Here is a 14,408-nt window from a genome sequence, read left to right on the forward strand (position 1 = left end):
CGATGCCTGGCTGCGATAATGGACTGGATGAGAGCGAATAAATTGAAGCTCAATCCAGACAAGACTGAGATGCTGTTAGTAGGTGGTTCCCCTGACCAGATGGTGGATGTACAACCTGTTCTGGATGGGGTTGCACTCCCCCTGAAGGAGCAGGTTCGTAGTCTGGGAGTTCTTTTAGATCCATCCCTGTCACTTGAGGCTCAGGTAGCCTCGGTGGCACAGAGCGCTTTCTACCAGCTTTGATTGGTGGCCCAGCTATGCCACTATCTGGACAGGGAAAACCTTGCTTCAGTTGTCCATGCTCTGGTAACCTCTAAATTAGACTACTGCAATGCACTGTACGTGGGGCTCCCCTTGAAGACGGTTCGGAAACTGCAGCTCATGCAAAATGCGGCGGCCAGACTGATAACTGGTACCAGGCGGTCCAAACATGTAACACCGATTCTGGCCCGCTTGCACTGGTTGCCTATATGTTTCCGGGCTTGATTCAAGGTGCTGGTTTTAACCTATAAAGCCTTGTACGGCATGGGACCACAATACCTGATGGAACGCCTCTCCCGATATGAACCTACCCGTACACTGCGCTCAACATCAAAGGCCCTTCTCCAGGTGCCTACTCAGAGAGAAGCCTGGAAGGTGACAACAAGAAAAAGGGCCTTCTCAGTGGTGGCCCCCGAACTATGGAATATTCTTCCTGATGAGATACGCCTGGCGCCAACATTATTATCTTTTCGGCATCAGGTAAAAACCTTCCTCTTCTCACAGCATTTTCAGCATTTTAGTAGTAGTATTTAATATGCATTTTAGTATTTTAGTATGTGTTTAATTATGTTTTAATTCCTGATATTTTTAACTTATTTTAAACTGCTTAATATGAGGTTTTAATTGTATGTCAGATGTTTTTTACCTTTTGTAAACTCCCCAGAGATCTTTGGCTATGGGGCGGTATATAAATTGAATAAATAAATAAATGGCCTGAGACTGATCCTGTATCTTTAGGAGAAGAGAAAGTCTGGCAAGTACATGTCTTCTTGCAGCATTGCACTGAGAAAAACTGCAATGCTGAATTCTCACCAAACCCTGCACAGCTTGGCTGACTTTCTCTTCTGCTAAAGATACATGGTCAGTAGTAGGCCATGGACCTGGCAACCGTAACACAAACTGAGAAGGTGTCAGAGTCCACACATGCCACAGTTATGAAGAATCTCCTCTGCTGAATCCAACTGATGGAAAGGAAATGTTTCAGTCAAGGGGAGCCAAATTAACATTCCACAAACTCTATCTGAGCTTCAGACAGTGCAGAAACAAAAACAAACCACATGATGTGCCTATAAGGGGGAACATCAAGCATTGCACCTGAGCACGGCATGTTCACCTAATTTGTCCATTGCTTTCACAGCACAGAACATCCTCTGTTTCTTGAAATGGCTTTCAATGTTTCTCTGTCCCCCTCTTTTCCTGTCTCTTTACTCCTCTTGTCTGCAGTTCACGTCAGGCAGGAGAGTCTTTCCTTGTAGATGTGTTCTTCCCTCCCTCCCCCCCCCTCCACAGAGAACATGGCTGGATGGCTAGTAGTAACTCAAAGAAAAAAAGACTTGTAAAAAAAAAAAAAATTAAGTAAAAATGAGGAAACAATTATCCAACTCTAAAGTGACGGTAGACAATGTACCCAATAATCATTTTGGAAAGGAAGGCAACAGTTATACTTTAAACACGGTTCATTTCCAAATAAATATAACCGCAAACAACACAACAACACTTTGTCAGCACATGCAGGCATCCCTTCTTGCCATACATTTTTTTTTTATGTGCAACTATTGACATGTTGCAACATTGCAAGCCATGCAACATAATTTCTCCCGCGGTCTAGCATGGAGGGGGAAAAAAACTTGGGCTGATACGGTTGTTGCTTTGGAAGACATCTTGCACTCCTTGAAAAGTGTGGGGTGCACGTAAGTGGCTGGAGTAAGGGGGTGCTTCACTCAGCGGCTATGCCATTCAATGTGTCTAGGGACATGGTTCTCTCCCACATGTGGTGTTAGGCACAACCGGAGGCCTCGAATTGATAAGAACAATCCCTCTGTGGTTCTCAGATCTCTTCTTCTGTCTAGGAACCGCCTGAGTGCCCACTGCTCCAACTCCTCCTCCTTGCCCCTTCCAACTCTATGCAAATTGCTTCAGAGAAAAAATGAAACAGGTTTTTAGTCTGCTCGATCATAAATACATAGATGTCATCAGTGGTGTGCCTGCAGATGTTTAACAACCGGCTCTCTGGGGGGAGAAAGGACGCATATATCAACATACATAAGTAGGGCATTTCCAGAAGGGTGTCAGTGTCAGTTTGTAGCAGCAGAACTCTTGTGGCACCTTAAAGACAAACAGATTAATGATGGCCTAAGCCAAAGGTAGCCAACGTGGTGCCTTCCAGTTGTTATTGTAATTTAGTTTGACTCTTATCAGCCCAATCCAGTATGGCCAATGATGAGGGATGATAGTTGTAGCCCAGCAACATCTGGAGGGCCCAACAATGGCTACCCTGATGTAATTGGCTTGTGGCTATGTCTTTTCTCTGTAAAGCAGCAGTGAGGAAAAGGTGGCCCTAAAGATACCTGACTCCAGCTCTCATAAGCTTTGCCAGCATGGCCAATGGCCAGGGATGATGATTATCAATACCTCGGCACAGTCATTAACCAAAATGGAGACAATAGTCAAGAAATCAGAAGAAGGCTAGGACTGGGGAGGGCAGCTATGAGAGTACTAGAAAAGGTCCTCAAATGCAAAGATGTATCACTGAACACTAAAGTCAGGATCATTCAGACCATGGTATTCCTGATCTCTATGTATGGATGTGAAAGTTGGACAGTGAAAAAAGCTGATAAGAGAAAAATCAACTCTTTTGAAATGTGGTGTTGGAGGAGAGCTTTGCGCATACCATGGACTGCGAAAAAGACAAGTAATTGGGTGATAGAATAAATTAAACCAGAACTGTCACTAGAAGCTAAAATGATGCAACTGAGGTTATCATACTTTGGACACATCATGAGAAGACAGGAGTCACTAGAAAATAAATAATGCTTGGAAAAACAGGAGGGAGTAGAAAAAGAGGAAGGCCAAACAAAAGATAGATTGATTCCATCAAGGAAGCCACAGACCTGAACTTACAGGATCTGAACAGGGTGGTTCATGACAGATGCTCTTGGAGGTCTCTGATTCATAGGGTCACCATAAGTCGTGACTTAGGGTTACCGACTTGAAGGCATATAACAATAAGGCTATCAGGGGCTCATCATATGCTCAGAGGCACATGTTACCAAATTCTTCCAAGCTACACAGGAAGTGGATTGGACTGTGAAAGACCAACCGAAATGGAGTTTGCATTTTGACCAATTTGTAGGGCAGTACAATATCTCAGAGAGGATTTCAGGTCTCCTGCTCCCCTGGTGCATTCACTATAGCTGCCCAATTTCCCTGCTTTTTAAAGTTTGATAGAAATAGCTGTGGGCTATAGGTACATTCTTAAACCGCAAGGTTTTTTTGCCTGTTAGTGAATTAAGTCTTATGCTCAAAGGACAGAAGTTAATGACTTTGATCCACTATTCAATGCCATTACTGGCTTAAATGGCAGTGGCAAATCAAACATCCTGGACTCCATCTGTTTCTTATTGGGCAGGTGAGTATATGCTTCAGACATGTAGTATAAGCAGCCCTTCCCTCTGTTAGTAGTCAGGTCTTGTTTTATGGTGAGCCTAACGCATTCTATAGTGAAATCGAAAACAAATGCTATAATATCTTAGTCATTCTTCTGATTAGATACAGAATTCTCAGCGCTAATATGTGATTAGCATAAAGCGATTCGTCCCGTTGATAGTATTGAGGTTTGGACCAAGAAGGAAAGCTAAAAAACTAGGATTGCTGTAGATTCCTTTGGCAACTTAATTTCAGATTTCTTTCAGCAAAACTAAACAGATAATTGTCCGATTTTACTGTGGCTGTCTGGGAACGACTGAAATAAGGATGTTATATGTTGACATACCACATAGGAGATAATTCACACCATGTCAGACCATTGGTCCATCTAGTTCAGTATTGTCTACACTAACTGGCAGTGGCTTGCTCAGAGCTTGGAAGATTACTTTTAAAAAGTAATAAATTACAGTTACAATTACTTGGCCCAAAAAAGTAGTAATTACCGTTACAGTTACAATTGCTCTGAAAGTAACTGATTACTTTACTTTTTCTCAAAAGTAATCACTACAGTTACATTTCAGTTACTTTTTTTAAAAAAAACTATAAAGTGCTGGCCTTGGCTGCTGCACATCTAAGTAGTCTAAAACAATATTAAAAATAAACACACACACACACACACACAGGGGATAGTAGAATAAAAAAAATTATCCATAAGATTAACAGAATGGCATAACAGAATCTTACATCCCCCCACCCTGACCTCACATTTCAGGGTAGTTGGGTTGATCCAGTGGGCTGTTACCCCAAAGAGGGAGAGAGCAGAGACAAAGGTGTCTCCTCTCTCTCAGACAGTCGAAGAAGAGAAGAGGGGGAAAGGGTGGAAGGAGGAAGGACAGATAAGCTTCCCTAAGCATATCAGTCTGCAAGGGAAGGAAGTCAGGCAGAGCATCACAGGTAAAGGCAGGCAAGCCTAGCCAGGAGTTTTATCTAAGAATTATGGCTTCTAAGAGCTGGTTGTTGGGAGAGCAAGAAAAGTTATCTCTTGGAAGCAAGCTTTGTTGTTGTTATTATGTGCCTTCAGGTCAATTATGACTTATGGCGACCCTATGAATCAGTGACCTCTAAGAGCATCTGTCATGAACCACCCTGTTCAGATCTTGTAAGTTCAGGGCTGTGGCTTCCTTTAGGGAATCAATCCATCTCTTGTTTGGCCTTCCTCTTTTTCTACTCCCTTCTGTTTTCCCCAGCATTATTGTCTTTTTTTGCGAAACATGTCTTCTCATTATGTGTCCAAAGTATGATAACCTCGGTTTCACCATTTTAGCTTCTAGTGACAGTTCTGGTTTAATTTATTCAAACACCCAATTATTTGTCTTTTTTGCAGTCCGTGGTATGCAAAATGTGTGTGTTGTACCAATCTTTCAGTAACAGTTCCACAAAGAATTTTCTGAAGCTTGCTTTCTTTCTTTTGACAGATGCTCATTCACTTGAAGTGATTTTTTTTAGTCAATAGATTCCTACAAGTCTGAACAGAAGTGAGAAATCAATACATCTTATTGTCAAATTAACATTGTCACAAGGTCTTCAGCTGCAGTTTCCCATAATAAAACCTCTATATGAGGAGGGTGTGGAATGAGTTTCTCCTATGAAATACTAATTTTATTTAGCGGAGAATAGACTTAAGCTCAAAGTTCTCTTGCTGAATAGCATCTTAGATCCAGGCAGCAGTGTGGGGGTTTGTCTCTAGCTTCGCAAAAATGCTAGTCATGGTAGTTGGAGGGAAAGAGGTGCAGGTAAGGGTAGAAACAAAGCAGAACTAATCTTAATGATTTTAAGACAGCAGGTGCTAATGACTTACACCTCAGGGTGCTGAAGGCACAGGCAGTGGAAATATCTAAACTGTTAGCAACTATATTTGAACATCTGTGGAAGACAGTATAAATCTCCGATGACTGTGAAAGAATGAACAATATATTTTTTCAAGAACAAGATTTGGTGATTTACAAATCAATGCATATAACTCATTTGGAAAGTAGTTTGAAAAACTGTTTTAAGAAACCTAATCATTAGCTTATAGAGGGAAAACAGACAATCACTAGAAACTCAGGGAGGTTTGAAATAGTTACAACTTGCTTTGGAAACATTGACACATCATGTACACACTGATCTTTCCCTATATTCTTTCCTTATGACTTACATCTTTAAAAATGTATTTCTGACCAGTCTCAGGGCATGGTCTGAGATCACATGATGCAACAACCTGAACTGAAAGTAAGCCTGGGGTCTGGTCACTGCCTGAATGGGAATCGTTTGTGAGATCACTGAAAATATTTTTAAAGTTATTACAGGATAAGCTTGCTGTATATTTTAAAGACCTCTGGAACTGTTATCTAAAGTGGCACCCTTGCTTTTCCCATTTTGTTCCAGCCAAAACTCTCTGGAGATGGAGCCAGGAGCTATGCCCATGAACAAAATTCTAGTTTGGGACTGAAACAACCTATTGGGCATATTGAAGATGACTTTGTTGAGTGGGTGGGAGTTTGTTGATAGCTTGAGTCTTCAGACAGAGATTCTGGCTTCATACACAGACTTGCTTTGTCATGCATTACAAACGTCTTTTTAGCTTTTGGGAGTGACAAGAGTTTTGACAGCACAATCCTGTGCATGCTACTCAGATATAAATCCCACTGAGTCCAATCCTGTATATAAGATTCAGCCTAACTACACAAACCTTGGAAATCAGTCTTGTTTTCTCCAGTGGGTCTTACTTCCTAGTAAGTGTGTTTAGGATTGCAGCCTGAGCGTAACTATTCAAACAGCTAACTGGCCAAATGCACAAAATTCTTCGCAACATCATCAAGCTGATCTTACTGATGAATGCGGGTGTTGTGTTGGAACCAGAAAATGTGGGGGAACACTCTTGATCTTAGCTTTCAAAGCAGACACATGAAAAGGTAAATGCAGAAAATCCTCTTATTACATGTTCCCCAATTTGTCAAGTCATGGAATTTGCCAACAAGAATGGAAGCCACTTGAGTGTCTTTAGAAGGTATTTGCCCAGTTCATGGGTGTGTGTATGGATGATACCCAATGCTGATGACACTCAGGTAGACCTATTGAAATCAGTGGACTTAAGGAACTTACATCTATTCACACACAGACACACACAGACAGACACGTGTTTGTAACATCCAACATACAAACACACATACCCTGATTAAAAGTCTGCCTTCCTTATCAACAAAGGTCAACTTGGGTCAAGTTGTATCACTAAAAGAATATGATTCCGCTTCCACACACACAGAGCCACCCACCCACACCAGTAAAAAAAGATATCCATCTGTGAACAGGGGTGTACAAGAACTAGGATGAAGTGGACTCCTTGGCACACCCACAGACCGACCACCTGCCTTGTGGCGGAGACTGCGCGGGGTGGTGGCTGTCTGCGTGTGTTCCCTCGCCCGAGAAGAGAGAAAGGCGCACTCTGGAACAGCTGCCGTGAGGCAAGCCGCCGTGGGGAGCTCTGACTGGGCGAGCTGGGGAGTGGAGGGAAAGCATTGCCGTCGGCCGCTGTTTGCTCGGCTGGCAAAAGAGACTCTGCAGAGGAGCATTACGCAGCTCTACATGCCTGGGAGCCGCAGCGGGACAAGGCACAGCCGGCTTGGGTTGTTCGAGGTGCGTGTTTCGGCGGCAGCAGAAAGTAGTTGCCACGCGCCACGAGGGGATACGGCATGAAGGCTGGTGCCCCAGGGCGCCCTCCTCAGCCTTCCTGAGAAAGAAGGGGAATGGCGGCGGCGGCTCCAAGAGGAAGTGCAGCGCGGCGGAGGGGCGCGCGGTGGCAGGGGCGGGAGCAGGACACGCGGTGGGGACGGCAGGAGCTGCGGGGGGTATGAGCAGGGGGGAGCGGCAGGACACACGGGGCACACACGCACACACCATCCTCACTCACCACAGCTCTCTTCCCCTCCATTCTGCTGCTGCCTTCTCCGTCCATTTTTTCTCTCTCCGGCACTCCACAACCTCCTCCCTCGTGCCTCCCAACACAGAGCACGAGGGAAGAGTGATGCTGCAGAGACCTCCAGTCACTAGTGACATCACGGGGCGGGCCCTAGTGACATCACGGGGTGGGCCCTAGTCATGTCATTAAACATGATACATTGTATCAACCACAGTTGCTTGGAGCATACCATTCCAAAAAAAATTCTCTGGAGATTAAAATAGAAATCTTACCTAAAATAGGGTGTTCCTATGTCCATCTGAAGTGACAAGGTCATTCTTTCTCACAAGCTTAGGGTGATGCAAAATGGAAATGGACTGCCTTCAAGTTGATCCCAGATAGGGTCTTCATGGTAAGCAGTATTCAGACAGAGGTGGTTTACTATTGCCTTCCTCTGAGTCTGAGAGGCAGTGACTGGCCCAAGGTCACCCAGTCAGCTTCATGGCTGTGTGGGGATTCGAACCCTGGTCTCCCAGGTCACAGTTCAACACCTTTAGAGAACATTTAATCTAGCTTACTTGCTTCTGGCAAGAAGCGTTTACGTGCCCTCAGGCCAGGCCATTATTGGAAGAAAGGAGCTTAGTGTTGCAGAGATGTTAGATGGGAGCACAGATGGATGCCCCTGAAGGCAGCAACTGTAAACATGCTTATTAAGGAACTAAGCCCCATAGAACTCAATAGGAGTTACCTCTGAGTAGATATGGTTGCAGCCATGTTAAGGACAACGGAGGGCATTCTAGGCAAAACAGACAAATAATTGGGTGTCAGAACAAATTAAACCAGAACTATCACTAGAAGCTAAAATGATGAAACTGGGGTTATCATACTTTGGACACATCATGAGAAGACATGATTCACTAGAAAAGACAATAATGCTGGGAAAAACAGAAGGGAGTAGAAAAAGAGGAAGGCCAAACAAGAGATGGATTGATTCCATAAAGGAAGCCACAGACCTGAACTTACAAGATTTGAACAGGGCAGTTCATGACAGATGCTGTTGGAGGTCGCTGATTCATAGGGTCGCTATAAGTCGTAGTCAACTTGGAGACACATAACAACAACAAATAGCTCCCAAATAGCTCCCAGATGTGTCCCTTGCTTCTGATTGCATGGGACAAGAGAGTATGTGAGCTATAGCTGTTCATTCACACAATATGCCACCATGGTTTAGCATTACATCTGAACATAACTACTCTGTCTTCAACAGCAGCCAAACAAATTACTTCAAATGCCCATAAGCAAATCAGGATGTGCCAACCAGAAGTATACAGCCTCTGAATGTAGATTCCATTTAGCTATCATGTGCTTGATACACATAATCCTTCATAGATGCATCTTTTTTTTTAAGCCATCCAAATTAGTGGCCATCCAGCCCTGAATTCCTTAACTTGATTGCATGTTGTAAAAAAAGACACTTTATTTTCTTTCTACTTCTAACCAGAGATGTAGTCATCCAGGGTTGTGGGGGGGGGGGGGTCATAGACACCTAACTTTTTTGGGACCAGGGTCCCAGCCAGATTCCTATATATGTGTCAATCAGCATGAAAGGGGGGCACATTAGCCACTGAATCGAGTCATTGTCCTTTTATGATGATTGGAGCCAACAGAGTGAAAGAAAGTGAGCCAGGCCCTGAGAAGACTCTTCTCAATGGCTAACATGCAGCCCCCCTTATTAGCTCCAAGTGACATCTATTGTAGTGAAGTGCGGACTTGGAGATGACAAGGAGAACAAGGAAGATGAGAGAAGATGGAAAGTGGGCATAGCTGTGAGAGGGCATGGCGTCACTATTATGAAGAGACCCTGCACTTTTGAATTTGCCACTAAACACTAAAGGCTCAGCTAGCCCTAATGGGGTGGAAGACACTTCAATAAGTGCAACTGGAGAATTTCTCATTATGAGAATGCAGGGATCTCATGTTCCCCAGCCCTCCCCTGCACCAGGGGTTGGTTAAGAGCTGTGTACAAATAAGGACAATGGTTTCCTGTCCCACTGCACATAAGGGGTCTCTCTCTCTCTCTCTCTGGTTTCCTGTCCCACTGCAGGTAAGGGGTCTCTCTCTCTCTCTCTCTCTGGTTTCCTGTCCCACTGCAGGTAAGGGGTCTGTCTCTCTCTCTCTGGTTTCCTGTCCCACTGCAGGTAAGGGGTCTCTCTCTCTCTCTCTCTCTGGTTTCCTGTCCCACTGCAGGTAAGGGGTCTCTCTCTCTCTCTCTGGTTTCCTGTCCCACTGCAGGTAAGGGGTCTCTCTCTCTCTCTCTCTCTCTCTCTCTGGTTTCCTGTCCCACTGCAGGTAAGGGGTCTCTCTCTCTCTCTCTCTGGTTTCCTGTCCCACTGCAGGTAAGGGGTCTCTCTCTCTCACTCACTCTCTCTGGTTTCCTGTCCCACTGCAGGTAAGGGGTCTCTCTCTCTCACTCACTCTCTCTGGTTTCCTGTCCCACTGCAGGTAAGGGGTCTCTCTCTCTCTCTCTCTCTGGTTTCCTGTCCCACTGCAGGTAAGGGGTCTCTCTCTCTCACTCTCTCTCTCTGGTTTCCTGTCCCACTGCAGGTAAGGGGTCTCTCTCTCTCACTCACTCACTCTCTGGTTTCCTGTCCCACTGCAGGTAAGGGGTCTCTCTCTCTCACTCACTCTCTCTGGTTTCCTGTCCCACTGCAGGTAAGGGGTCTCTCTCTCTCACTCACTCTCTCTGGTTTCCTGTCCCACTGCAGGTAAGGGGTCTCTCTCTCTCTCTCACTCACTCACTCTCTGGTTTCCTGTCCCACTGCAGGTAAGGGGTCTCTCTCTCTCTCTCTCTCTCTCTCTGGTTTCCTGTCCCACTGCAGGTAAGGGGTCTCTCTCTCTCTCTGGTTTCCTGTCCCACTGCAGGTAAGGGGTCTGTCTCTCTCTCTCTCTGGTTTCCTGTCCCACTGCAGGTAAGGGGTCTCTCTCTCTCTCTCTCTCTGGTTTCCTGTCCCACTGCAGGTAAGGGGTCTCTCTCTCTCTCTCTCTCTCTCTGGTTTCCTGTCCCACTGCAGGTAAGGGGTCTCTCTCTCTCTCTCTCTCTGGTTTCCTGTCCCACTGCAGGTAAGGGGTCTCTCTCTCTCTCTCTCTCTGGTTTCCTGTCCCACTGCAGGTAAGGGGTCTCTCTCTCTCTCTCTCTCTCTGGTTTCCTGTCCCACTGCAGGTAAGGGGTCTCTCTCTCTCTCTCTCTCTCTCTCTCTGGTTTCCTGTCCCACTGCAGGTAAGGGGTCTCTCTCTCTCTCTCTCTGGTTTCCTGTCCCACTGCAGGTAAGGGGTCTCTCTCTCTCTCTCTCTCTGGTTTCCTGTCCCACTGCAGGTAAGGGGTCTGTCTCTCTCTCTCTCTGGTTTCCTGTCCCACTGCAGGTAAGGGGTCTCTCTCTCTCTCTCTCTCTGGTTTCCTGTCCCACTGCAGGTAAGGGGTCTCTCTCTCTCTCTCTCTCTCTCTCTGGTTTCCTGTCCCACTGCAGGTAAGGGGTCTCTCTCTCTCTCTCTCTCTCTCTCTGGTTTCCTGTCCCACTGCAGGTAAGGGGTCTCTCTCTCTCTCTCTCTCTGGTTTCCTGTCCCACTGCAGGTAAGGGGTCTCTCTCTCTCTCTCTCTCTGGTTTCCTGTCCCACTGCAGGTAAGGGGTCTCTCTCTCTCTCTCTCTCTGGTTTCCTGTCCCACTGCAGGTAAGGGGTCTCTCTCTCTCTCTCTCTCTGGTTTCCTGTCCCACTGCAGGTAAGGGGTCTCTCTCTCTCTCTGGTTTCCTGTCCCACTGCAGGTAAGGGGTCTCTCTCTCTCTCTCTCTCTCTCTCTCTCTGGTTTCCTGTCCCACTGCAGGTAAGGGGTCTCTCTCTCTCTCTCTCTCTCTGTCTGTGCGACGCTGCCCCAGCCACGGCCTACCAGCAACCCGGCCGCTAACCGCCTCCTGCGACCAAGAGGCCTTCTTACCCCGGAGCCGATTCGCCTCCTCTGCAAACAACGAGGTGCTCTCGTTGTCAAGCGAACGCCTGGCGCTACTGCGGGGGGGGGGGCCTGCAGGGGCAGCGACGGAGCGGGCAGGGGCTGCTGCTCGGGGGGGCCTACAGCAGCGGCAGCAACTACGGCGGCACCTCACGTCTCTCCAGTCCAGTCCCTGCCTCAATCAGAAATGGCGGGAAGGCGGCCAGCCACAGCCTTCACGCATGCGTGTGTCAATCACGCATGTGTGGCTGAGGGAGAGGCTCAAAAGCCGATGTCTTCAAACCTATGAAGAGATGGCCCCTGGAGTCCAGTGTGAGGCACATGTCTTCTGTCCACCAATCACATGAGCAGAAGACTTCCTCTTCCTCTCGCCCCTAGTAACGTCCAAATATAACGTCAGAAACGTTACAGTTACTGCTAAAAAGTAGGGAAATTGCTAGTCGTTCTATTACTAGCAAAATGTAGTGACGTTACGCCCTCGTTACTTAAAAAAGGAACAAATTAGAAGTAGATAGTCCTGGAGGACTATCCTGTGCAGGTCTACTCAGGAGTAAACTCTATTTGAGTCTAAAAGGGCCTTCTCCCATATAGGTGGGTCACAGGATTACAGCCTAAAAATTGAGCTCGGCCAGCAGCCTCCGAGGCTGCAATCTTGGATACACTTACCTGAGAGTAAGCCCCATGGAACGCAGTGGGCTTGCCTCCTTTTGCAACTACTTGTCTTTATAATGGCGGGGCCATTCCGGACTACCCAGCTCCGGCTTTTCCACCGTCCCGTACGTGTGAAGCGGACACAGGTTAGCGCGCGATTCTTTTCCATCCGTTCCCTCTGGGCTTTGCAGCGCGCTGCGACTGCAACAAGGCGTCGGTGGGCCGCCCCAAGGCTGCATTAGAAAAGGGAAGCCGCTTGGAGGGGGCGACAGCACGGCCCCAGCAAGGAAGCCGTGGCCCAGTACGACTTCCAAGCCAGCAACGCCGACGAGCTCAGCTTCCGACGGGGTGACATCCTGAAGGTCTTGGAGAAAGAGTGCGAGCCCAGCTGGGCCAAGGCGGAGCCCAGGGGCCACGAGGGCTTCGTCCCGCAGAACTACATCGTCCTGAAGCCCCATCCCTGGTTTTGGGGCAAGGTCCCGCGAGCGATCGCCGAGCAGGTGCTGAGCGTGCAGGGCCTCGACGGCGCCTTCCTGGTCCGCCACAGTGAAAGCGCTCCGGGCAGCTTCTCGCCCTCAGTCAAGTTCGGGCCCCGCGTGAAGCACTTGAGGGTCTTCCGAGACCTGGCCGGGCAATACTTCCTCTGGACGGTCGCCTTCAACTCTCTCAACGAGCTGGTGCAGCACCACAGGTCGGCCTCCGTCTCCAGGTACCAAGAGGTTCTTCTCTGGGACATGGAAGAGGTGGCTCTGCAGCCCACCTACGTCCGGGCGCTTTTTGACTTCCAGCCTTGAGAAGCGGACGAGCTGGGCTTCCTGCATGGAGATATTATCGAGGTCCTGGACAAGTCCGACCCCAACTGGTGGAAAGGAGCCTGCCGCGGGCGGATGGGCATGTTTCCACACAATTATGTGGCCCCAGTGGCTCTGCAGCCCACCTACGTCCGGGCGCTTTTTGACTTCCAGCCTCTAGAAGCGGACGACCTGGGCTTCCTGCGTGGAGATATTATCGAGGTCCTGGACAAGTCCGACCCCAACTGGTGGAAAGGAGCCTGCCGCGGGCGGATGGGCATGTTTCCACAGAATTATGTGGCCCCAGTGGCTCTGCAGCACACCTACGTCTGGGTGCTTTTTGACTTCCAGCCTCGAGAAGCGGACGAGCTGGGCTTCCTGCGTGGAGATATTATCGAGGTCCTGGACGAGTCTGACCCCAACTGGTGGAAAGGAGCCTGCCCCAGGCGGATGGGCAGGTTTCCACACAATTATGTGGCCCCAGTGAAGTGGAACGGCTAGAGGCGGGATGGGGCTCGGCTGTGGCCTTCCAGACGATGTGGGACTTCAATTCCCATCATCCCTGACCATTGGCCAGGCTGCCTAGGGTTGATGAGAGTTGGAGTCTGGCAATATCTGGCGAGGTGTGTGTGTCTCCGCCGCTTAAAGAAAGCATCAAATGCACTCAAGAGTTTTCATGGCAGCCTCATTATGGAAGTCCATAATGAGATGTTCTGAAAGGATTGGGGTGGTGGTGGAGAAGGACTTTTACCACCACCCCCTCTCCCAGGTTGCAGGGCTGTTTTGTGGAGTTCTGCACTATAGCCACAAGGACAGCTGTTCATCCCCCTCCCCGTTTAAGTGTGTGGTTGTGCATATTCTGGTATTTACTTTTTTATTGAGCTTTTTTTTTTAATAACAACAAAAGTTAAAAGGGCAGTCCAGCTCTTTTCAGATGTTACTATCTCATGTGAGGAGGATTGGGAGAGATGTAGGTTTTATTATTAAATAAAAAGGCCTCCATCGACCAGATGGCACTTTACAAAACGTTTTATAAGTGTCAGATATTTATTACCAAGGGCAGAAAGGCATCAAATGTTCTAAAAGAGGCAGGGTGAAGACTTGGGGAGGAGGGCAGCCAGGGGGCTTGAGAGGAAAGGATGCCCCCTCCGTATGAAAATGTGCCACGTTGACAACAGACTTGGGATGGGAAACCTGTGGTTCGTTCTCTAGGTGCTGGTGGGCTTCACCTCCCATCAGCCCCAGGCGACCTAGCCAGTGATCAAAGACTATGGGAGTTGTAGTCTAGCAATGTGTGGAGGTCCACAGGTTCCCTATCCCAACTCTAAGGTGACCACATGCT

At 47.6% G+C, this 14,408-nt stretch overlaps 1 protein-coding gene and 1 pseudogene across 1 annotated transcript in view; both read left to right on the plus strand.

Annotated features, from left to right (window-relative positions):
• Positions 1–1,136: 1,136 nt before the first annotated feature.
• The window catches only part of LOC133386498 (structural maintenance of chromosomes protein 2-like), a 37,313-nt gene continuing 24,041 nt past the window's right edge, over positions 1,137–14,408 (plus strand). The window contains exons 1-2 of the mRNA XM_061630155.1: positions 1,137–1,151; positions 3,555–3,666. Of these exons, the coding sequence (XP_061486139.1) occupies positions 1,137–1,151; positions 3,555–3,666 (127 nt within the window). The remainder of the gene's footprint in view (positions 1,152–3,554; positions 3,667–14,408) is intronic.
• LOC133387520 (growth factor receptor-bound protein 2-like) lies at positions 12,353–14,076 on the plus strand (annotated as a pseudogene).

Source organism: Rhineura floridana, chromosome 6 (genome assembly GCF_030035675.1).
Source record: "Rhineura floridana isolate rRhiFlo1 chromosome 6, rRhiFlo1.hap2, whole genome shotgun sequence".
In the NCBI taxonomy this organism is placed as follows: Eukaryota; Metazoa; Chordata; class Lepidosauria; order Squamata; family Rhineuridae; genus Rhineura; species Rhineura floridana.